General features: G+C 41.5%; 1 protein-coding gene across 4 annotated transcripts in view; it reads left to right on the forward strand.

The window, feature by feature from the left end:
• The window catches only part of PITPNC1 (phosphatidylinositol transfer protein cytoplasmic 1), a 64,363-nt gene that overhangs the window by 35,642 nt on the left and 5,439 nt on the right, over positions 1-23,282 (forward strand). For 3 of the 4 annotated variants that reach the window (XM_082067410.1, XM_082067412.1, XM_082067411.1), the window contains 4 exons: positions 2,573-2,644; positions 9,571-9,666; positions 17,394-17,549; positions 18,213-18,276. In XM_082067410.1, the coding sequence (XP_081923536.1) occupies positions 2,573-2,644; positions 9,571-9,666; positions 17,394-17,549; positions 18,213-18,276 (388 nt within the window). Of the gene's footprint in view, positions 1-2,572; positions 2,645-9,570; positions 9,667-17,393; positions 17,550-18,212; positions 18,277-20,850; positions 20,970-23,282 lie in introns of all 4 variants that reach the window. The other variant, XM_082067413.1, reaches the window with a different exon arrangement.

Raw genomic sequence — 23,282 nt, forward strand, 5'->3', positions numbered from 1 at the left:
CTCCCGTTCGCTCTCAAATTTGCTTCTGACTGTTGCATAACACGTGTAATCCCTGGCTAAGTGAATACGCGGCCGCTTGAGGAGAGGGGGGAACAAAAACAACGGCAACTTTTTTGTGCGATGAATAATAAACTCTTTTGAGCGATGCATAAACAATTTTCTGGTTCTGCCAGAGCCCTCTGCCAATTAGTCAGAGTGCAGCTGATGAATCATGAGCCACATTCTGTGAAACGTTCACAAATTTGGACCCTGCAAAGTGTTCCTGAAAGCCGGTGAGACCCCTGACAGCTGCCCAAACAGCGGGTGCCAGTCGGTTTGGTTTCGGAGAGATACATTTGCAGGGGTGTACTTGGTGAATTTCAGTTTTCATTTGGGGTGGATTCAGGTTACCATTTACTCCAGTGAGATTGTTCTAGGTGAATGTTCGTTTTCATTTGGGGTGGGTTCAGGTTACCATTTACAATCTCCAGTTGGGTTGTTATAGTCCTTGCCTTTCCGCGCAACACACAGGGAGGTTGACTTTGGATGGCTTTGTGCACAAAATAACTTCATGCTCTCTAAAGAGGTGGCTTGGGGTAAATGGCACTTAAAATTCTTCTTCTGTAACACTTGAAGATCCTTCGTCTTTTCGTAATTTTTTTTTTAAGCACAGGACTCAAGATCTGCTTTTAATTACAGTTTAGATTCTGGTCACAGGGAACAACAACTAGATTCAAGCAGTGTCTTGCTGAAGTGCTCCAGGCGGCCTAATGCAGCCTTGAGTTCAGTGTATGAAGTGGCTGTATTTCTGAGTGTCGTGATCTGAGTCACTGCTGGTGAACTCTAGACAGTGGTTGAGATTTTTGATAGCGAGGTAAAAAGGAAATCTGGCATTTGGCTTTATTCCAAATTTCCTTTGGAACTGTAGCCGTGCTTCAAATCAACAGCACAAAGCTTTTTCATACTTTGCCTTTTTATCCATCTCTGTACCTGAAACTGGGTCCTAAAAGCAGACAGACAGACTGTTGAGAAACATTGTATATTTTCAGCTGGCACTTCCTGAGATGTATGTATATAGGAAATGTTTAGTTGCCCATAAAGTGTGGGTAATAGGAGTGAGCAGATCTGCACATCCTGCACTCCACATACTTCTGGGTTTGGTTTTTTTGGTTTGTGTGGGGAGGGTTGGTTGGTTGTTTTTTCTCCCCTATATTCACTCAAGGAACAAGTTGCAGAGCGGCGAGCCGAACACTTCAGATTGGATTGAAATTCACAATGTGCTACTCCACAGAATCTTTACAAAAGACAAAACATGGAGCAGATGAGAAGCCTGGGTGCTCTGTCCATCTGCAGCACCAGCAGTTCCAGGGAATGTCTCCTATTCATGAGCCGTTTGACCAGGAGCCTCCGTGGCACCAGAACCTTATTCTGGCAAAACCCTCTCATGCTTTTTTCACCAAGGGTTGATTCCAGGTGCGCCCATTGAATCTCCTGTGATCAAAAGAAGATGGAGCAGTGACTTGTTGGGTGATATCCATGGAATCAGGAATAGATTTTCTGGCTTCTCATTCCAGTTGTGTTGCGCTGCAGCTGACCTTCTAAATCACCTCCTTTCGTAGTCAGCAGCCTCTCCCTTTGAAGAACTCTCCAAATTTTACCAAGCCCAAGCTCGGCCCAAGAGGGATGTGAACGCTATATCGTTGTATAATGTGCGTGTTCAGCCCATGAGGTCGTCACAGTCTTCACAAGGACACTTTGCCACGGGGCATCAGTGACGCGACACACGAGGAACCGGCACTTGGGTTTCACTGGCAGCTTATGCAAGAAAGGACTTGATGACTGACGGAAAGATGCTGAGCCAGCGTCCTCTGGAGTGTTCTAGACATCGACTCTGTTTGCCGATCTGGAAAGTTAATTCAAAAGAAGAACCGTGAAATGTTCAAGATATATTCCCATGTTAAATACGGAATTATTAACTTTAGTAGAAAAACATTTGTGCGTTCTTAATTTTATCGCATTATTATGTAAAGATTGATTTTGGTTTGGTATAAAGGAATTTCTATAGCAGCTTGTAATCCATCTTAATTTCATTAATAGGAAATTATGCTAAAATTTATTTCTCACTGAAAATTCAAAAGCCCTTGGACATCAAAGCACCGTTGTGTGTTTGGGCCAGACCTGCAGCTGCTGGAGGGTTCCTGGATTAGTTTATATGGGGAACAGATTTATCTGTGGTGACGAATATGTAGTTGTTCTTGAGGTCTTAGTGAACCGAATTTATAACAAGACGATTAGAAAATCCGTACTGTTACGCAGAGTGAGTGTGAAAGCTGTTGCATAATACCTAGTTATTCCCAAGTACTTATACTAATGTATTTATGCCTTCATTATAGCATTCAGCTTTTAGAGGGAATCTTTGCTTCTCTCCAGAATCATAAAAAGCTTTGCTTTTATGTGCTGTGTACATTTACTCTTTTTCTTGAAATAATCTGAAAAAAATAAGCAAGCTGACAGCAAAGAGGATGCACTGAACACGTCAGCTGGTGAAGCAAGGCCTCTTGTTTATGGCAAACATCTTTTTCTTTCGTTGCAGTGCTCATTTTTGCCTAAATTCTCCATTCATATAGAGACAAAATACGAGGACAACAAGGGAAGCAATGACAGTGTAAGTATGATGGCTTTTGCTGACTTTCATTTAATCCTTGTAGTGAGTTTTGGTCAATGTTCTCTCAGTGAAGGGGGCACAGGAGCTGCCAGGACCAGCAAACAGGCAACTAAACAATGCTCAGAGATGGGAGATCTGGTGAAGCCCTTAGGGGAACAGTGGCTGAGTGCTGCTGCTTTTGGCAGTCACCAAAAGTTACCAAGTTCTCCAGATGAGAAGGGTAATTAATGGTGAGAAGGGTAATTAACTGTGCAAATCGTCTCTGGAGGGAGCAACCGCTGACCCAGAGATGCTCAGGACCAGGAGGTGACAGGGAGCAAAGCAGAGTTGCACAACTTGCAAGAAAAGAACAACGTTGGATAAAGCCAGGCATGGAAAGCTTCAGGCCATGGATGAAGACACAAATATGTTTCTATATATTTAATTTTTGGTGTGCTTCAAACAGCCATTTGTTGCAGAGTTACAGGAAGAGGTTTCTTATAGGTGTGAAATACAAGTTGAAGTGTCTGGAAACTTTACCTGTAATACAGAGGCGTCATGAAGGAGCGTTTAAACACATTCTTGAGAAAGAGGCGGCAGCAAAATAGATTTAGAAGGGGTCTGGGCCACAGAGCGTTCCGGTTTGCAGGAGCGACCCCACTGAAGGTCGGGGCGTTCTGTTCTGCAGACGGGAGCTGCGTTTCCCAACCCGCCATGGGCCTGCGTGTAAATCAGCCCGACAGCTGTTGCGCTGCTTGTGGCAGAATAATTACACAGAAAAGAACAAGGTATAATTCTGAATAATGCTTTTGGCATACGGGCACCTTCCCAAAGGGAACATGACAGAGATCATGTATGAGCCACCAGATAGCAACAACTTTCAGTCACTGCGAGCCTCAGCCAGATCCAGATCAGTGAGGGAGGCACAAAAAGCAGTGGATTGCATTACCTGGGTGTAATTTATGCACTTCTGAATGTTCCCTTCTGCCTTTTGGCAGCGCTTTAATTCCGAGCAAGCCCACACCTTTGGTTGCGGGAGGGTGTGACTGGTTTTGTGACATTATAATATCAGCAGCGAGGAGACACGGTCTGTACTGATGCCTCACAGAGGAGGAAACGCCGCTGTTTTATCAGTGAATTGTCTTTTCTTTTCCTGTATGTCAACTTTGTGGCTAAAATACTGTGAATCAAGCCCGAAATAGTGCCCAATAGTGCTTACGCGCCGCCGGTTTTGTTGTATCACATCTACATGTTCACGTGGCAACTCTCTCCTTAGGAAAACAGAATCAGTGCTGGATGAGCATTTCAGCACATCAAATATTGTCGCTGTCACTTTGCAGCTTTATGGCTTCATTAACAGGGTCAGACGCCAATGAGTCAGGCCAGTCACTGCTGTCTTCAAACAGTCAGCTTCCTAGTGTAAAGAGAAAATTTATTTTACTTTTACTATTTATTTATCACAAAATGACATGCAAGCTCTTAAAATAGCGTAGTCATTCCTTTTGTTAAAGGGCCGTGATATTTATTAGCAAGAATAACTTCATTCTTAAGCGTAATGAAGTTGCGGAGTAAAGATTTTGAGGTAGAGTTACATTTCAAGGTGACAAAGTGTGGGTGTCATTGGGCACGTTTTGGTACGTGCATGTGTCAGTAATGCTGATAAAGTCATCACAGCTACAGCGCTAATTCTTGTCAATCAAGAGAAAAATACATTATCGGCGTGTTTCTTACCTTTCCAACATAGTGTTGAAAATGCCTGTCTCAGAACGACCATTTGCCAAATGAAAACAAGAGGTAGTTCTGCAATTCACACTTCTAAATTAACACCAGCATCATTTGACACATGAAGAGCTTGTTCGGGCTAAAACCAGGCAGCTAATAGCAGGTATCCTTTGATGTGCAACCCCTGTAAATTGCAGCGCCATCATTTCACCTTAGAAAATCCTTTCCCGACAGCGAGTTCTGATTCTGCAGCCCGGCAGGTGACCCGGTGTTGGCTCACTCATCCGGCTTCATCCTTAGTGGGTGTTTCTGAAGTATCGGGTGTGAAACATTCGACTACAGTAAAACCCATTTTAGGTATGGCCAGCTAAGGAGAAAAGCCATTTCTAGTTTTGCTCTTTTTAGAGTGGTGGGTTTTTTTCCCCTATTTTTGTCTCCTCGCTTAGTAACATGAAACGAGGTTCTAACAAACTTCCATATAGCACATGTAAATGAAATGTAAATTCAGTATTTAAGGAAAGTGCCGTGAAACACTGACTTCAGCTGGAATGGATTCAGCTGTGCCCCGGCTTAGCCTCGCCACAATACAGGATATTTGTGGTGTAAATTGTCTAAAGGGTTGCCAGGCATCACTGCAAAATATGTCCAAATCAAAGCTTGGGTCACTTTTAGAGGGGATTTTATTTGCACCTGGACTTTTTCTGTATGATGGTATTTGAGTATCTGTTTGTCTCCTGTATAATTTGCAATGAAAAACCTTGATTTTGTGAAGCTTTCCCCCTCTAGTAAGCCTCAAAAAATCCAGGCAAACAAGTGGAGAGGTTGGCCTGAAATTCCTCCTGTGGGAAGAGCTCCCTTTTGGTGGGACGTAACTACAAATAAAATGCCCCAAGCACACGTGGCTATCACAGAACGGTAAGATAAGGCCCATACTGACAGAGAGACAAGTAATACAGTTGTGCCTCTTCTTTTTGATCCAGTATTATTAATTATTATTATGGTCTTGGAAGCACAGCTACTGTGATGTAATCCCATCAAAACACGTTTCTCTGTTCAGAAAGCACGAATCTAAATGAGATGTTTTATAAGAGATGGAATAAGAGAGGAGTCGTGATGTGGAGATGAAAGGACCCAGGGCTGTAAATGCGAGCGGCCGCGGTGGCTCCGCTCTGCAGAGCAGGATGGTCACCGCTCCGCGCTCCAGACTCAGTCTTTTTCCATAGAATTGCTCCCAATTATATGTGTCCACATAAATAGTTTTAGCCAGTGGACAGGTTGAAATTGGTCAATTCCTGTAATCATCGCCCAAGTAAATTAACAGGTTTTGGGGGTAACTGAGGTTGGAACACGAATTACAGAATAAAACTCCAGAGATGAAGTTCTGAGTAGGTTTCCTTTTATTTTAGACCAAATTTTCCTTCAGAAAAATGAGACTTGAAGTGGCCCAGATGACACAACCTGCGAAAAGATGCTGTGATATTAAATTGGACAGCAGCCAGCGGGTCTGACAATGGCAGCCCAAGGAGATCAGAATTGCGGGTTGGAGAGGAGGTTTTGTGCCAGCTTATTCCTGTGGTCCTTACTGCACTTATACCTCTAACTTTCACATACTGTGACATATAGATTTAAACAATCCTCCAAATGATGGACACAGACGTATTCTACTCGCACAAAGCGCTCGACATTGTACAAATTGCTCAATACCTGCAAATTGCATAATTAGACTGCATTTCAGGGATGATGAGAGAAAATACAGAGAAAACCCAAAAGCTTAACATGAAATATCAATATTCAAATTAAAAAGGAGCATTTCTGTTGATGTCATCTTGTGATGTCCAGCTCCTGCAAAGTCGAGGTTTAACTTTGTTGGCAGGGGAGGCAGAGAGGGAAGAGCGACACTTTCAGGCATAGATAGTAACTCCAAGAAGGATTTAATAGAAGAGGAAATTTGATTTATAATAGAAATTCTCATCTCAATAAATTACATTTACGCATTGTATATTAAACAATGTCATTTTGGCGTAAGTTTGTAGATGGGCACAGGTGTCGGATTGCTTAGCACCTGGGATGAGAATCACGTCTGCTCCTGTATTACCTGCCTGTAATTAATTCAGGAGCGCTTTGCTGTTCTAGAAGAAAGTCTTTTAGCTGTTCTGTGTCTCATTTCTCTGCCTGAGCTGCATTTCCAGCAGTGGCTGCTGCCTGGATCTGACGTAACGAGTGAGACAAACAGAGATCTCACCCAAAGCCTCACAAGGGATGGAAAAAATACCTTCTAGAAAAAAAACACACCCACCTTCCAGTTTGCTTGTTTACAGCATAGAATTCTCAGTATAGTTTCCCTTATCGCTTCCATCTTTAGCAACTTGTCTGTGTTTCGAAGTTGCCCCGTTATCTGTTGCCACAGGAAGCTTTATGTCCCGTGTGTATTAGTGTTCAGAAGGCGAATTAGCTGCCTCGTTACAGCTTGCGAGCACAGACTCCCTGTATCTAGGCTGGTAAAACAAACAGTGTGCGGTGGAGACAGACACAAACAGCTTTCCAGCTGTAATCCCTGGGACACCTTCTTTGCTCTTGATAGCAAACAGAATCCCAGGAATCATGGACTGTGGAGCAGAGGTATCGAAAGCAGCAGATCTGCCCCGCGGGCTCCTCGTGCTGCAGCTGAGCCGGGACTTTGCCACTGGGGAACCAGTGATGGATTCAGCTTTATCCTATTTCTGTCCAAACCAGGTTAGTTGTGGCGATTGGCCATTAAAGTTACATTTTGAATGAGGTTGAAGCCATCAAAATAGCCTGAAGATAGAAGAAAAAGGGGAAAGAAGCTTGTAGAAAAAAAAGCTATTAAATTTGTTGTTGACTTGCCACCGTCTCATTGCCCAACATTCTGTTTTGGCTTTGGTTACAAGTTAAAGAGAATTCAGCAGCAAAGTGTGGGCTGGGCCTGGCACTGTAGGGCATGTGGAAACGGGAGGAAAGACATTTAAAGACACGAGCACTTAAATTTGTGCAGTATCTTCTATCATCTTTCTTTTCTGAGGTACCGGAATCATCTGCCAGGGTGGGGTTTTTGTAAATCTTCCCCAAAAGAAACTATTGACAACTTTAAAGATGTCCCAGTTAAACCTTTCTTCCACTTTTTGTCATTCTGCAGGTGAATTAGTCTAAATAATGATGAGCTTTCATTTCTCTTAGAAAGTGGAAAAACCCCAAACCCACAGCAAAAAGGACACTCGGGCCTGGATGTTGTTCTTTGTTTTCCATTTGATTGTGTGTTTCAATCTCAATTAATTACTTGGCTTCCAAATGTAAAGCCTGTCCAGTTCTTTCCAATATAATATTTAATAGTCTGCCTTTCTGCATCATCCTCTTAGGGATACAGATTGTTCTCACCATTCATTCTCTGCACATTTGCAAATACAGTTGCACAGATTGGGAGCCTTATGTTCCTTTCCGTGGCCTTTAATCTCTTCCTCTAAAACTTTTACATTTCTGTAGTCACTGTGATCACAAACACAATAAACCCGTCCTCCCTACAGGTTTTAAGACAATCCCAGTTTACGTGGCTAGGAGAGGCAATAAGAGAATTAGAGCTAAGAAAGAAATCAGTCGTGTTCTCTAATGACTTCTTATTTTCTGCTGCTGATAGAATGAGAAGATTAAACCTCTATCTGCAAATCTTGTGAGGACAATCTAAGAAGGGGAGAAGCGTAAATGATTAGACAACAACTTCTGGCAGCAAAGAGAAATGCAGATGTCATTCAGCAAACATTGGGAACGGAGGAAATGGTCAGAGGGCGGCAAATAAGGCAGAGTTGAAATGGTTGAAGAATTCCTCCTGGTTTTGGCAGATTGGCAAAGGCATCTGTCATCCCCACTTCCGTCAGAGCATCTTAAAGAGAGAAAAGAGTTTAAAACCACAAAGACTTCGAGGTACAACGTGTGGATCAAGCTGTGACAGAGCAGGGCACATTTCTTCAAAGATGTTGGGTAATAGTCCCAATTTAGGTCTTTGCAGTCGTGCAGAGATGTACACGTGCTTAAAGTTATTTGGCTTGTACTTAAACCGTACACTGACCCAGAGTCTCCGCTGACCTGGGAACGTCCATTGAAGAGAAATCTCCATTATTTTATTTAAAGCTCAGAGATTATGCTGAAATGCATCTTGTTCAACTGATTTCATCAGGGGACTGCTCTGTATATCTGAATTTGTTTAGGAAAAAAGCAAACGCGGAAGCCTATAAAAAGTGACCCATATTATATATATAAAGCATAACAGTTATTTTTTTAAATGTCCCCCTGTTCTGAGAAAGAGCACTCCAGGGGCTGAACCTCTCCGCTCCAATTTGTTCAAATAATCAACATGATAAAAAAAAAAAATGTATTTGTAACTGTTCCCCCAGGATGAAATTAAATTAATTTACAAGAAAACAAAAATATTTATGCTTCCTGGAAATGTTCACTATAGAACATTGTGGCCCAAAGGAGAAAACACATCGTTAGCTTGTTACTGATCTTGACAGTGTGTGCACAACTTCCCTGAATGTTACAGCAATTCCTGATAAGCCTTTTAACTGGGCCCTATTTCCAAGTCCCAGAAGCATGAGCAGAGATGTATTGGCAGACATAGGTTCACTGAGATGCCTAAATAATTAACTGATGGGCACAGGCACACAAACGTGCTGCGCTGCAGATGCCGGTGACCTGCATTTTCAAAATACACCCGGCATTTGCCTTGCACAGAACAAGAGACTCAGTGCTCAAAGCCAGGGCCTAAAGGATGGAAGTGCAGACAAGCTCTTTGTGGGCACAAATGGTGAGAGTGGAAGTTTCCAGCTTCAACCACGATTTGGATTCTCAGTGGAGTGTGACTGGAGTATGGCGGTACAGTCCCTAGAATGAAAAGTTTGGAAACACCCGAAGTCTAGAATGTCAGGTTATTTATGCAGAGAAGGAATCTAGTTCCAAGATTAGAGAACACAATAAATCCAATCCTAGATGTTGGCTTTACTCCTTGTGCCGACGTCTCTGATCCAGAAGGTGTGAGGAGGAGCAGTGGGGTGAGCAGCGAGTGCTGAACGTTCTTACACCAGAAGCTGTTCAGGCACAAGCCTGAAATACAAAACGTTGCACAAGTCATTGAGATCGCTTGTCACCGTTACTCCAGGTGGATTTTGTAAGGATGTTCTTCTGTTGCAGTGTTGAATTTCTTTTAACTCTTGCAGATTTTTGACAAAGAAGCTAAAGATCTGGAGCGAGAAGTCTGCTTTATTGATATCGCCAGTGATGAGATTCCTGAGCGCTATTACAAAGAATCAGAGGTAAGAGACAACTCGCTGGGAAATGGTGAAGAAACGTGAGGGGCTTGGTAGGACTAGAAGTTTCTAGAAACTGCAGGACCTTGGTAGGACTCGAAACAGTTTTATTTTTGTATGAAATCTTGCTGGTCAGTCATATCTAAAAAGCTTTCAATTAGAGGGGAAGCAGATAGCAACCTCTGTCTAGATTGCCTGATGCTTTCCTTTGCAGATGATTCCTCCTGCCTTTTGAAATGCTTTCATGCCCCTATCAGAACACGTCCTGTACCCTTGATATTCAGCTGAATTCATTCAAAGTAGAAAAGGACTTGTCTTTGAATCATGAAGCTCAGTTAAACGTTTGCAGGTCTGAGCGGTTTCAGAATTCCTGTTGCCCTTATTCGCATCCCATCCCGCTGGATCAGTCCTGAGCGCCGGCACAGCCCGACGTGCGGCGCTGGAGCGGGGCTGCTGCTCGGGGGCGACCGTGACACCAGAATCGCTCCATCGTGACACCAGAATTGCTCCATCGTCTGTTTGATAGCACACGTCTCTGGAGAGCGTGTTCCTTTTAGCTCAGTTCTGAAATCAGCAACCACCGTGCAAATAAAGATGAGGTCTCAGACGTGAAAAATGATGGTTCGCAAGAAGTGGTTCAAGAAGAATGATCGGCTCTATGCTTGCATTTAATTTTGGAGATACGATTTGCCTCTGGAGCCAAGGATATATTCATAGCTGGCAATGAGTGTGGCAGCTGTTTGGCTGTACAAAACGGGACTACATCATCATTTTTAGGATAGAAAATGAAGACTTGCCAATGAATATATTTCTTTAGCACAGGAGGCATGATCTTCAGACTAAAAAAGTCAGGTACTTGTTATCTTCCATTTATAGATCCTATTTCAAATTTTACATGTGGGTCATAAACCAAAATTACATCTACAGTAGAATGGAAAGTAATTTTATTAGTTTCCATAGAGAACGAAACCCATCTGGTTTATATTGTATAACACCCCGAGAAGCATCATATCGGTCTCATCATCTTATTGGAACCACACGGCCTTCTGGTCCCATGGAGGGATGAGATCTGCTGGTGAACGGGTCAGCGTTTGACTGTAGTTTAGAGAAACCCTGTAAGATTTTTCATCGCAGTGTGTACACTTCCAAAAAACGTCAACATGAAGGTAACATCGAGCTTTCCAGCTTTCCTTCCCATTTTTAATAGCCAACTATTAAGCATCATTTCCATGTGATTAATCTTACGACAGAGAAAACCAGCCTTATGTTAAGTGAGAAAAGAACTGCAGTGTTTTTGTGTTGTTATTTCAAAGGCAAATCTAGAGACCTGATTACAAGCAAAATGGAATTTTATATGGGTTTAAACAACAAAAATAGCCCAGCATCTGTTGTTTTTTTTCTGTACCGATGGATGATTTGTATGTCGGCTACCAAATTCTGTTGCAGAATTCATACAAAATGGTAAGGACACCTGAGCATTTAACTGTGCACGTACTGTAATTGATAGCAAGTTAACAATAATTGAATTCAATACCTTCCAAAGTTTACAGACTATGGGGTTTTTATGCTACTGTATGATGAATATGAAGCCAAATTCTCATTTCTGTTGAGGCCTCTTACATAATTTAGGGACTATAAAAAGACTTTTACTGTTGGTACATGTCATTTCTGTCTGTTTTCAATCAGAACAGCATGAAGAAGTAACTATGTAAATGAGAAACGGTCCGTGTTTTCCAAATCACAGTTTCAGAGAGAACTCAAAACCATTTACTGTAAGCGTTTGAAAGGTATTTCAGTTACACTAATAACAACAATTTGGCTGCTTTATCATTTAATCTCAACTGATACCGAGTTTAAAGATTAAAAGTGAAGTACAATCCTCAGGATTTAAGAATTAGATCCCACATGATAAGTGTTCTGACTCTGGTCCAGACAGAGCACTGAGAATGGTGTTGGCTCCAGGCATGTTACTAATCTCTTCATTTCAGTGGATCTTTCATGTGCTTAAAATGAAGCAAGTTCTGTATCAGGGTCAGCGTACTTAGCTGCTTCTAGAAATGAGCTTTAAACTTCTTTTATATCCTGACAAAAGTGTATCCCTTTTCACTTAAAAATATGCTTTAGTTTTTAACAGCAAATTTCATTATTTAGTTGCATTACTGTACATTAGAGAGGTGGCTTCAATCATTTAAACCTTTCACACGTGACTCGAACTGCTTGTCTTTGGTAGCGCGTCTGGTATGATCAGACGTGGTTGCTATTGAGCCAGGATTTGTGATTTCCGTTATTTTCAGCTTTAAAGTGCTCAGTTCTAAGCTGTTTGGATCAATACCGTAAGTTTTTCAGAGTGTTCTATATGAAAAGGCCCTTTCTACAGTTTGACTGTGACTTTTCTTAGAGTAAGTGCATGAAATAACTCATTGATGATAACGGAATGAACCACAGCAGCTGGCAAGGTGGTTTTCTCACGTGCAGAAGCAGAAGGTGTGGTTGTGTCTGTATTCCACCGATAGCATCACTGGTATTATAATAATATTGTAGTTACCACAGGAGGCTTCAGGAAATACCCACGGGACCCACAGCATCAGGCTCAGCGCTGAGCAGTTAAGCAGCCGTTCTCTGCTTCCCAGCACCTATCATCTAAAAACCTATTTTCCACTTGCCCTGACATGAGTATTATAAACCGATCCCTTTTCTTCCTTCCATTGAACTTACGTAATAATGATTCACACATAAAAAGACAAAATGTATAAAACATCTTCTTACGTGTAAGACTCCATTTGAATTGCATAGCTCATTTTGACTCGTGCTGGTACTGATGAGAAAGTGTTCCATGAAAATGCTGTGATGGTTGAAGGAAAAATGATGAAATTCAACTGGGTACATCTCTGCTTTTTCTCCCCTCTATACATTAACCAAAATTGAAAAAGAAAAAATACAGTTAGCTGGAGGCTTAGGGAGAGTTGCGGTTTCACTGAGGAACACTTTAAAGGAACCTCTGCTGATAATACTGAGATCTCTTGACCAGGATCATCCAAGTGATATGAATTCCTGTAACAGCAGAGGGTTTATCTGTCAGTGTGTGCACAGAGGGGCTGAAATCACCAAGTAAAGTGGGAATCAGAAGGCAGTTCTGTAGCTGGTACAGACATCCCAGAGCCCAGCTCTGTGCTCCACTGGTGGCCACTGCCAAGAGTCGACCTTGCCGGACACTGGAGGGGTCAAACTGCAGCAGTTCTAAACATCCCAAAGCAGTTGACCTAATTTTAACTTAATGACCATCTACAAACTTCATTGTGAAGCAGCCACCAGAGTACTTACCAGTGCTGCCACGTCTTAAATACAGCTTTTTTTTACAAGCACGGACCTGAAAATACTTAGACTTTTATAGATGTTTAAATGCGAAGTGCCACATTGCGAAAGCTTCAATCTCGATCCAAGTGAACAGGTTTGCCTCTTTCCCTGTAAGGAGTCACATATGTTTCCAAATCTGAATGTACGTATTGCACTGAATACAGAATTTTATAATTCTGTATAAAGAACGTACAAGCCTACAGGTAAGAGAAGTCGTACATTTTGTAAAGTCATTTCCTACTGACTTTACTGTCGGTGAATATGTATCACCAGCCATCATGTATTCCCTGTATAGACATATATTTATCAGAATTATAAAAAAAGAGTAAAACTGAGCTATGCTGAAGAGCGATGGCCTCAAGTGAATCATTCATTGAAATGAAACATTTACTAAGATGTGAGCTACTGAGCAAAATGTTCTTTGCCACCATATTCAAGTTCTCCAAATTAACAGTGTTTCATTTCCTGTTTATAACAAAGCGGTTGAGAGTTGAACAAAGGGAACAAACTTTTTCGGTTACCTCCAAACAGAAAGATTTTGCGCGGCTGCTGCAATGTTCTTCTGCAATTGCTGACTTTTCCAACTTGAGCACAGCTGCAGGGTAATAGGTCCAGCTTACTGCTGTCCAGGTGCTTTCGGAATAACAAAGCGTCTGTCACATTTCAGAGCCAGAAAATGATGGTAGTTGAAATAATAAAGCTGCCGCAGCCCCCCCGGTGAACGTGTACAACAAGTCAGTGCAGGGCACAGAAAAGCAGATGAAAATTCCCTTTTCCTTACTGACTCCAGTCGTGAGCTCACATAAAGCCTGCCTGGATTATCATATTTTAACACCTCATCACTGTCCCAGTATTTACAGTTCTGAAGTATTTAGCTGGCTCTTCCAGAAAATACATTTTAATGGAAAATCCAAAAAGAGAGGAAAAAAAAAGTCTTTAAAAAATGACTCCATATATCTCTCTATAGCGGTGGTTTTACATCAACAAATCTTTGCAGAGCCGTAGCTATATAAGCTGAAATCCAAAACGGAGCAGGTCCAGCTGAAATGCCAGATCACATGTATTCACACCATGAAGGATTGGTTCTGAAATTCAAGATCAAACAAAATGGTCTTCAGCTTAAAGGGGGAAAAATCTGACTGCACTTCAAAAGGCCAGTGGTGGAATAGATGGCAATGGGAGTCTGAAAAAACAAATCCATGGGAAGGAAGGAAGGAATGAACAAATGAACCTTGGGGATCTTTATAGTGGGGGATCTTCCAGTCATGCCCGATACCATGGCAGAGCTAAGGTAAGGCATGCACATTCCGATTTGGAAGTTTTCTGTAAATAATGAGTGTATTTTATTATTTACCCTTAAAAAATACCATCTCAGAATTAAACCTGAAAAGGCACTGCAACAGCCCAGTGCCATATTGTCAACGTGGTGCTGTTTGCCTCCTGGAAAGGGGCTTACAGTTCCGCATCTGATGCCCGTGACGTCTGCGGTCCAGGAGGAAGGTTAAGTAAATAAAAGCTAAACACTAAATAATAGAATCTCTAACAATAAGCTTGCTAAGCCGGGAACCGCCAGACGTGGCCTAAGTAAGAAACACTGGGAGAGTGCTGTGTTTGAAACCGTGTCCATCACACTGTGGCTTGTGTTTTAGTTTATTGTAATTTTACATTTTACTCTCAAATAAGCCCAGCTCGTGGGTAGTGACGTTTCTGCTGTGTTAGCAGAAGGGCTATTTTTAAACCACTCTGCACCTGGCAGTAATGCATTGCAAATACAGAGTAGGTTTTCCTCCTCTGTAGCAAAAGGATTTGCCAGATGGGCCCTCCTAATAAATTGTGTCTGATAAAAGGACAAGAAGGTTGTTCAAACAAAAAGATTTTAGCTATGCCATTACATTTAAAACAGATTGAGGATTTTGCCAGTAGATAAATTAAGGGGAAAATAGTGAATAGACACGGTATTCTTTGGATGATGACTCCTCTAGAAAGGAAGGCATGGGTGGTTAGAAACAAAAATAAGGCACACACAAAATTAACCATCTAAATCACATAAAAATGAGGTCAGACCAAAGATCAGCTGGGGCTGATCTGCTCTACCCGACTGACCTCTGCAGTGAGCTACAGCGCCCGAGCCTGTTCCTCTGAATTCTTTCTGGTTCCTGGCTGCAACTCCTCGGTCTGCAGTTTTATAGCATCAATATGTGAACGTTTGCAGCAAGGCAGGAATTTCCATAAAAGCTATTACAGACAGGTTGCCCAAAGTGTCCGTCATTGCCTGGCTCCTTGCTTGAAACTGTCCAGCCAATTTGGGACTAAACATTGTGTCCTTCAGCAGAACGGCCGCGATTGAGGGAGCCAAAGGTGCCACCTCCGGGCGCTGGGAGGGGATTTTACAGCCAGGACGGATGTCGTGGCTGAATTGCATCGCAGTAGCGAGATTATTTGTGGGCCACCAATGTGGGAACAGTTGCCACCGTGAATCCCCTTGTGTGCTGGGTTAACCACACACCAAACCGCACCGTTTCCACAAGATCTAGAGGCTTCTGGCAGTTCGAGCGAGACACGAGTTTTCTGCATGGCTGAGCAGTCACACGGGGTAGCTGTTCATTCTTTAATTTTTATTTATAAATTCTGAATACTTGACACTGGCTCAAATTCATTACATTAAATCCCTTTGGACTGCAGTGGAGTTGTTCCATTATAGATCTGGTTATCGCTGAAGGGATAGAACGTATCTCTGCATAACACTCAGGTTTATTAAAGTGTGTGTTTGCAATGCTGAGTCAATGGCCCCATCGCGCTGGCCCCGTACGTGTCTGAGGAGCAGCAGCCCCTTCCTTACACTGGACTAATTTCCTTTATTTTCCTTTTTTTTTCCTTTCTGAATATTATGTATTAGTTCTTCCCTTTTTATTATTATCATATTGATTGCTTTGGGCAATATTCAGTTCTAAACCAGCTCTTTCAACCAGGAAATATCTAGATCATTCTGAGGTCAAGCTTTTTTGGGTGGGAAGATTGGCAACAGCGTGTGCCGATGAGTTGTGAAATAGAGCAGTATGTTGCTCTGATATATGATGACGCTGAACTGTTTCTTATGGTGATTTAACATTGAAACCTTATTATACAGCGAGCTTAAGGTTTCTATTTAGAAAATAATATGTCAGCAATAAAAGCAATGACTTTCTCAGAGGAGGAAGACTGTCACCTCATTAAAGAAGCTTTAAAGACAGAGCTTCATTTTATAGATAAAATCAGAAGCTAAGTCAGAAGGCAGCTGTAAACATCAGAAAAAAGGAACACAGAATGATATATAAGCTCATGCTGAATGAAAGAAAATTACGGTCAGAGGAGTCTTACCAATTTGTTAGGTTTTCTCCTGATTGTCTTCCATTTAGTACGTAATTTAGGCACATACTTAAATACGTGTTTAACTGCTTTTCTACCAAAGGATGGATTTAAAAGATCTTCCCAGATCTCGGCTTTGGGGAAGGTAACGCAGGTGAGCACTGCGGGTTATTCTTGAAGACAGATTATAGAAGCGCCGCTGTGAAGTTACTGAAACCACATTCTTTTCAAGCTTTGAAAATCAATGCTTAGCTGTAAATTATTTCTGTTTACATGATATAATTAGCAGGATTAGACATAAAGTGAAATGGAATTATACCAATATGGAAAATAACACTTTGATAGATAGAACTGTATCTTGTACAGATAAAGTGAACTTTAAAGATGGACTAGTGTCCTCACTGGTTTTTTGGTCTCGCTGTGGCAATTTCAGCACCAATTTCCTTGATTTTCTAGTTTGTAAAAGAGAGACGGAGTTGGAATTAGTGGGTGTTTTGCCCATAACTCAGCTGTAACCAGCAATAGCTGAACAGGAGCAGTTTCATACTCAGCTGAGAACCGCTGGAAATGGCATTGTTGGTCCCATCGGGGTTGGTGCGTCAAAGCTCAGCTCTGGCAGGATCTCAGGACAACCACGGGTAGAAAGTACCTGTAAGTCACGGTGCGGGAGTCGTGGCAAAGCCACTTCTGGAGAAGCAACATTGGTTTTTTTTCCAAAGGCCATAAATAACACTTGCATTGTATTGTAATGACTTGCAATAACTTATTTTTCTATAGCAGAAAATGTCCTAGATGATATGATTGTCAAAGCATCTCCAAGAATACGCTGCCATCGATTCAGTGGCTGTTGGATTAAAGACAGGATTGGATTTTAGAATATCCTGGTGCTTATTTAAGTCCATTTCCTATTACTTTTTCATAATGTTTATTAGCATGTTTTCATATTTTATGTCTTATCAAAACATTTACTTTAGCAAACTGACAAACAGGATTTCCTCTCCTGCATTTCCCAGTATGTTTCCTGTGTTTTGCAGGACCCTAAATATTTCAAGTCGCAGAAGACTGGGAGAGGCCAACTAAAGGAAGGCTGGAGAGAGACCCATCAGCCAATTATGTGTTCCTACAAACTTGTGACTGTGAAGTTTGAAGTCTGGGGACTTCAAACCAGAGTAGAGCAATTTGTGCACAAGGTCAGTGATGCTGGAGCTGTTCCTTACCCTTCATAGCAGCAGAACTGGAGTGGTGTAGAAGCTCGGGAGGGAGCTCAGATCTGCCTTCAGATCTGGAGCAGAGCCTCTGGGTATGAACCTGACAAAGCCCGGAGCTGCTCAGGTCTAAGGTTGAGAAAAACAGTCAGTAACATTTTCAATACTGTGATAAACATGTGAGCTGGAGTATTTAAGAGTATACCTGAGTACTGTATGTGTAGCAATAATGTGCAGAATTTCTTACAGACAGGTAGTGGGAAAGTTTTCCAATCAGTCTACTAAAAAATTAATGAATGGCGTAACAGCCAAATGATAATAATTTTCAGAGTATTGACCTTCCACATGTTTAAAAAACTAACAAGGAAAAAGAAGGGTTCCAGAACGTCTAATTGCCCAGAGACTAATGGATTCTGTACGTGTTCCCCAGCGGCTCCCCTTGCCAGGCAGAGCCTCGCTAATGGGATCCAGTGAGGGCAACAGATCCACTTCAAGACCTTCAGAGTCAGTATGTCTGACTCCCTAGGGCATCTCTTTTTAGAGACAGCAGAGTATTTTTCACTTTAAATCATGTTGAAAGACAGGAGTGTTATTTCTGTAAAATGTGTTGTTGCTGCAGAGGTGTTGAACCTTTTCTTTGTTCCGCAGGTGGTCAGAGATATCCTATTGATCGGTCACCGGCAGGCGTTTGCCTGGGTTGATGAGTGGTACGGTAAGTGTTCTCCAAATTTAGCCCGTTTCAAAGGGCTGATGCAAAGCCCATTACAATTAACAGCAGATTTCCATTTGCTTTTGTGGACCATCAGGTCCTGACAGAAGTTGTTCATGAGAGAGATGGAACCGTGTTCAGTTTCTCTGGAATGTACGGAGCTCGTTTACAGCAGGTTCTGTGTAACGAGTCGCCAGCAGGCAGCACACAGGGCCACGCTTACATCCCATACATCCCAGCATATATACATCAGTCCCCTCACCCTGCATTGCAGGCAGGTAGCAATAAAGCTCCTTCTTAAAACTGCATTAACACGCAGTCATTTCCACACTGCAGACTCCTCAGGCCTCTTATCCAACCCAATTTCAGCTTTTTAGGAAAGTTTTGGACTGTTAGTGCAGATTGCACTAAAGAAAAGATGGAGCTTGAATGTCCTTGCTGGAAAATAGATAAAAATGTAAAGCCCGCTGGGTCTGATTCAACAGCAGCTGTGCAAAAAGCGTTCTGAATCCATGAACCAGCTGCAGCAATGGGCGCTTGCAGTAGTCCAGAGTAATCTGAATATCAAACCAGCCAATTACGTTTTATAAAATAAGCTCCTGGGGTTTGTGCTTTTTACTTGTAATTTCAGTAGGATGAATCCATAATCACAGATACTTGTAGAAGAGTTTCTGAGATGTTCTTGTAACATAATAGGAACTTGGGAATATATTTAGAAGGTTTATTTAGACCCTCTTTAAGCTTCAGGTAATACCATTGTGGGCACTTAATGGATAAGAATGACACCTGTCTGTTGTCAGAACTCAGGAACACTCTGCATTGCTTAAAAACAGCCAGTCAGCCCAGCTGGTGTGGACATGCAGATTTTCCCATGTTAACTCTGAATGCACCCAGTCACAAAGAGTCTTTCCACAAATGAAATCTTGTGATACAAAATTATCTTGCAGATTTTTACTGTCACGGTGAGTTCTTCTACTAAATAATGTTGTGGACTTTTAGAACATAATTGTCAGGCTCGGTACAAAACCTAAAAAAGTTAGAGAAGGACTTGGAGATTATGTAAGTCAGCTAAATGGAATCAAATAATCAGGGTAATAAAATCAATTATTAAACAACATGTTATGTTACGGGTATTACTGGTTGGTTACTGATACTGTAAGTATGAATGTGTCCTGTTGTTACATTTACTAAACTGTATTTTGCTTTATTATTAAGAAATCTATTTTCACAGAATTATTTACTAATAAAGAGCATGTTCTCTGCTTGGCAAAACGCATCCTTAGCATGTTACTGACATGGCTTGTGAGCTTGTTTTCCGTTCCAGGTAACAGTAAAAGGCTAACAGAGTATGAGTTAGTGTGTTCCATGTTTCCTTTCGATCAGAATTGTAGACTGCATTTCATTTTCACTGATAAAGCATTACATTGTGCTACTGATAGAACGGCTGAAGTTATATCTTTCCTTAAAAGCTGTCTCGTAAAATGCAGCAAGAGCCTGAAATCACAAAATGAGGAGTGGTGTGATACAAGAATTTGCAAATGCAAGTGACACATAGGAAACTTGGGAAAAACTAAAGCCCCAAGAACAAAAGCACAGTGTAGGTTACCAAAGCGGTACACGTTTGCAAGTGTGCTGTGCTACTAATGTGCTCTGTAAGTTCTGTGAGGACAAAGTCAAAGGGTGTTTTCATGAAGCTCCGAAGTTACCAAACTGTTGTAAAGAACAGACGGAAATTCTGACACGTTCACCTCCGCTTTCCTCTCACGGAGATTTATTGAAGGCATGGCAATAGTCAGAAGGGTAAGGTTGCAGGTCAATTAATTGAGTCTCTATGTTTGTACTGGAAGTGTGGTTTATGACAAATCTTTGTAAAATGTGTAATAATTGCTGTGAGTTACAGAGCAAGCACGTAACAGATTATGCACCAGTTTGACAAGATCAGGCATGCCCAGACAATGATAAACCATCTTACTGGAACAATCAGCCTGATTTGTAGAATATTTCTGGTTCTTACAATTCATTAAATTGCTTGAGGCTACAAAACTGTTAACATAGTCGCTATTAATTCACTTACCAGTATAATCAAGTGTTAGTTTCTGGCATCTAAGCTGATGTGTGCTCTAACAGTAAGAATGGTTGCTGGTTATGAGATGTACTATGCAAAGATAACATAAAATCTTTTTGAAAGTTCCTGGAAAGGTAAGTAAATATTTATAATATTTCCATATCTATCCTTTATTCCAAGAGATCTTCTAAAATCTCTTTAGAAGATCTTGGCCTTTGCCAGGGCCTGCACCTCAACACTTTTTGCCTACCTTACGTTACACAGATACTCCTAAACAATTTCCACTCCTTCCTGTTCTCTGACTCCCTTTGACTTCACCTTCTTGCACCTTCCTTGGCTGATATAACTACCTTTATGAGCCAGTTTTCATAAAGCTAGTTGCTCCATGCTTTAAAAATTCTTTTTGGCTTCTGCTGAAAGATCATGTGTTCCTAGAACCTTCTCCTTAAAAAAAAAAGCATAAGTTTGCATTGAATCAATGGAAAATGCCAACAATTTTGAACTTTTTACAGATATGACTATGGATGATGTTCGAGAATACGAGAAAAATATGCATGAAAAAACCAACATTAAAGTTTGCAACCAACATTCATCTACTGTGGATGAAATAGAGAGCCATGCCACAGCAAGAGTATGTCCATTTTTAAGCATATTGCCCATCCTCACCTGATACACCTGCACAGATCAGAGAAGAGCAACAAGCTGATCTTGCTGAGCAGTCAGTGGAATTTGGGAGAGATTTTGCTTCAGTAGGAACAGAATCTCTCTCCGTGAAGTGCAATCCTGCCTTTCTCTTGCACTGTCAACCGCCACTGATGTAAGAAGGGTGGGGTTGGGCTCTTCTCCAGCTCCCCGGCTTCCAGGAAACAGAAATCTGTGTAAAGAGAAAGTTAAACATGAGTTAAAACGCAGGAGTTCAGAGTGATTCAGTCAAAAAGCCAGGAACATGGGGAGTGGAAAATTTCTGTGGGACTGATAAAATGGTAAAAAGCCAAGGAATTATTCACTCTTTTCAAACTAGTTTTCATGTTGCCATTGATTAGCTACCAACAAGGTGAGAATACTCAGAAGTATTTAACAGCAGTTTGTGGAGAAGGGCAGGTCTGTGAAGTTCTTTGATTCAGATTCTGGAAACTTCATAAAGTTAAATTCCTAATTAATAGAAAAGATGCAGTGATATTTGCATTTGAGATGTTATTATTTCTTTATTTCAACTATTTGTGCTGTAGAACTCGGTGATGGTTCTGCTCAGGTAACGAGTGTGGGGCCCGGCCAGAATGGCCACGTCTTGAGGTCTTTCCTTTGTTCTTACTCAGTAAAAATTGTCACCAGCCTGAAAAGATGCTGTCTGAACAATAACCAGAAAGGTGATTCTTGAGTTCGTAATGCTGCAGCTCCATGGCCACCAAGGTTACTCCTTAGCGGAACAGTAAATTGAGAGTCAGTTCTGATTTAATTCGAAGTTTGTTATCCTTAATTCCCATGTGGCAAAATTGCCGTTGAGGTTGGCAAGGACATTGACATTAAAAAAAAAGCAGAGAGTCTGAGCCACCTTATCTCAGGGTAAGGACTTGTTTTACTTGAGTGTGTGTCAGAACAGAAGTGAATTTAAAGTGAGCATTAGCTAAAAAGCCAAAGTCAACTGAGAGGACAGCAAGTATTTCATGTCTGAATTTAAAATGGACGGTCTTTGAGGCTACTACCACTTAGTAAGACTTTGATAAATCTTCGCTTAAATGGCCAGTAAATTGAGAAATCTTCCTGTCTTTCACTTTCATTTATCCAAGACAGCTTTTCTTTCATGTTGTACATAAGTCCGCAACCGAAAATAGCTGAAATGAATGCCTGGGCTCCCTTTGATGTCAGGGGCTTTTAGGGCCTTTGAGTTCAGAAACACCGCACACGGTTACAGGTGAAACAAAATGTAAATCAGCCAAACAGGTTCAAAGTATCTCCGGCGCAGGTAGGTGCAGTTTGGCTGAGACCATCTGTTTGTTTCCACCGTGTACCTCAGATTTGCAGCCAGCTCAGTGCTCGCTCCTGATACCCGGCACAGCAGCGTGGGCTGGAAAGGTCCCCGGAATGTCGCTGCAGGGAAGGAAAACGGCAGCTGGCAACACACACGCTTTTGTTTATTTAATAAGATGTTGTAATACAACATAAAGCTGCTTATACATAACATTTGCAGCCAAGGGTACAAATGCATGCAGCTGGGTAATAATAAAAAGTTTGATGTGGTGAAACTATAGGATTCTGTCATATACATGGTAAGCAGCATCGCCAGGCCTGTGTCTCAGACACCCAAATGTGCGAGAATTTAAAATTTATTCAAATGCTAGTGGTTTTTTTCTGAGGGTTTTTTTGAGCTTTCAGAGCTCAAAGAATCTATACAGTGGTTTAATAGAACGTTACTGCTAAATCATGGTCTTGAAAAAGAATGCCATATACCATGAGAGCTATAAAGGAGTCACACAAAGTGACAGCGCTGGTCAGGGAAGAGTAGAGGATGCTGGTAATCGTGTCTTTGGCATCAAAGAACTTGGCGCTTTTTTGTTTGATTATGAAATGTAAGTTACCCATATCCTACCACAGTCCCACATCAGTTCAGTCACAGGTTTCTTCCTTTACCTTCTGGACATCACCTGAACAGCTTTTATTAGCAATCGTGGGGCTGGGGGCAGTCAGTAGCAAAATTATTTACGTATCTACAGGAATGTAAACAGAACCTTCAACTGACTGTTTCTTTTAATCATATCTTCCAAAGGTTTAGCGTAATTTATAAAATAATTACCCTGAGGGAGCTCAGGAGATATTTTATTGGACCACTTTCGCTGTGTCTTTTTTTCTCTCTGGGAGCAGTCAGCTATTTCAATATTTAGCAGATGGTGGGTTTTGCTCTGTTCTACTGGTAGATAGGAATTTGCTGAGTTTAATTCTGTGAATA

The sequence above is a fragment of the Streptopelia decaocto genome (genome assembly GCF_964273445.1).
Source record: "Streptopelia decaocto genome assembly, chromosome: 16".
In the NCBI taxonomy this organism is placed as follows: domain Eukaryota; kingdom Metazoa; phylum Chordata; class Aves; order Columbiformes; family Columbidae; genus Streptopelia; species Streptopelia decaocto.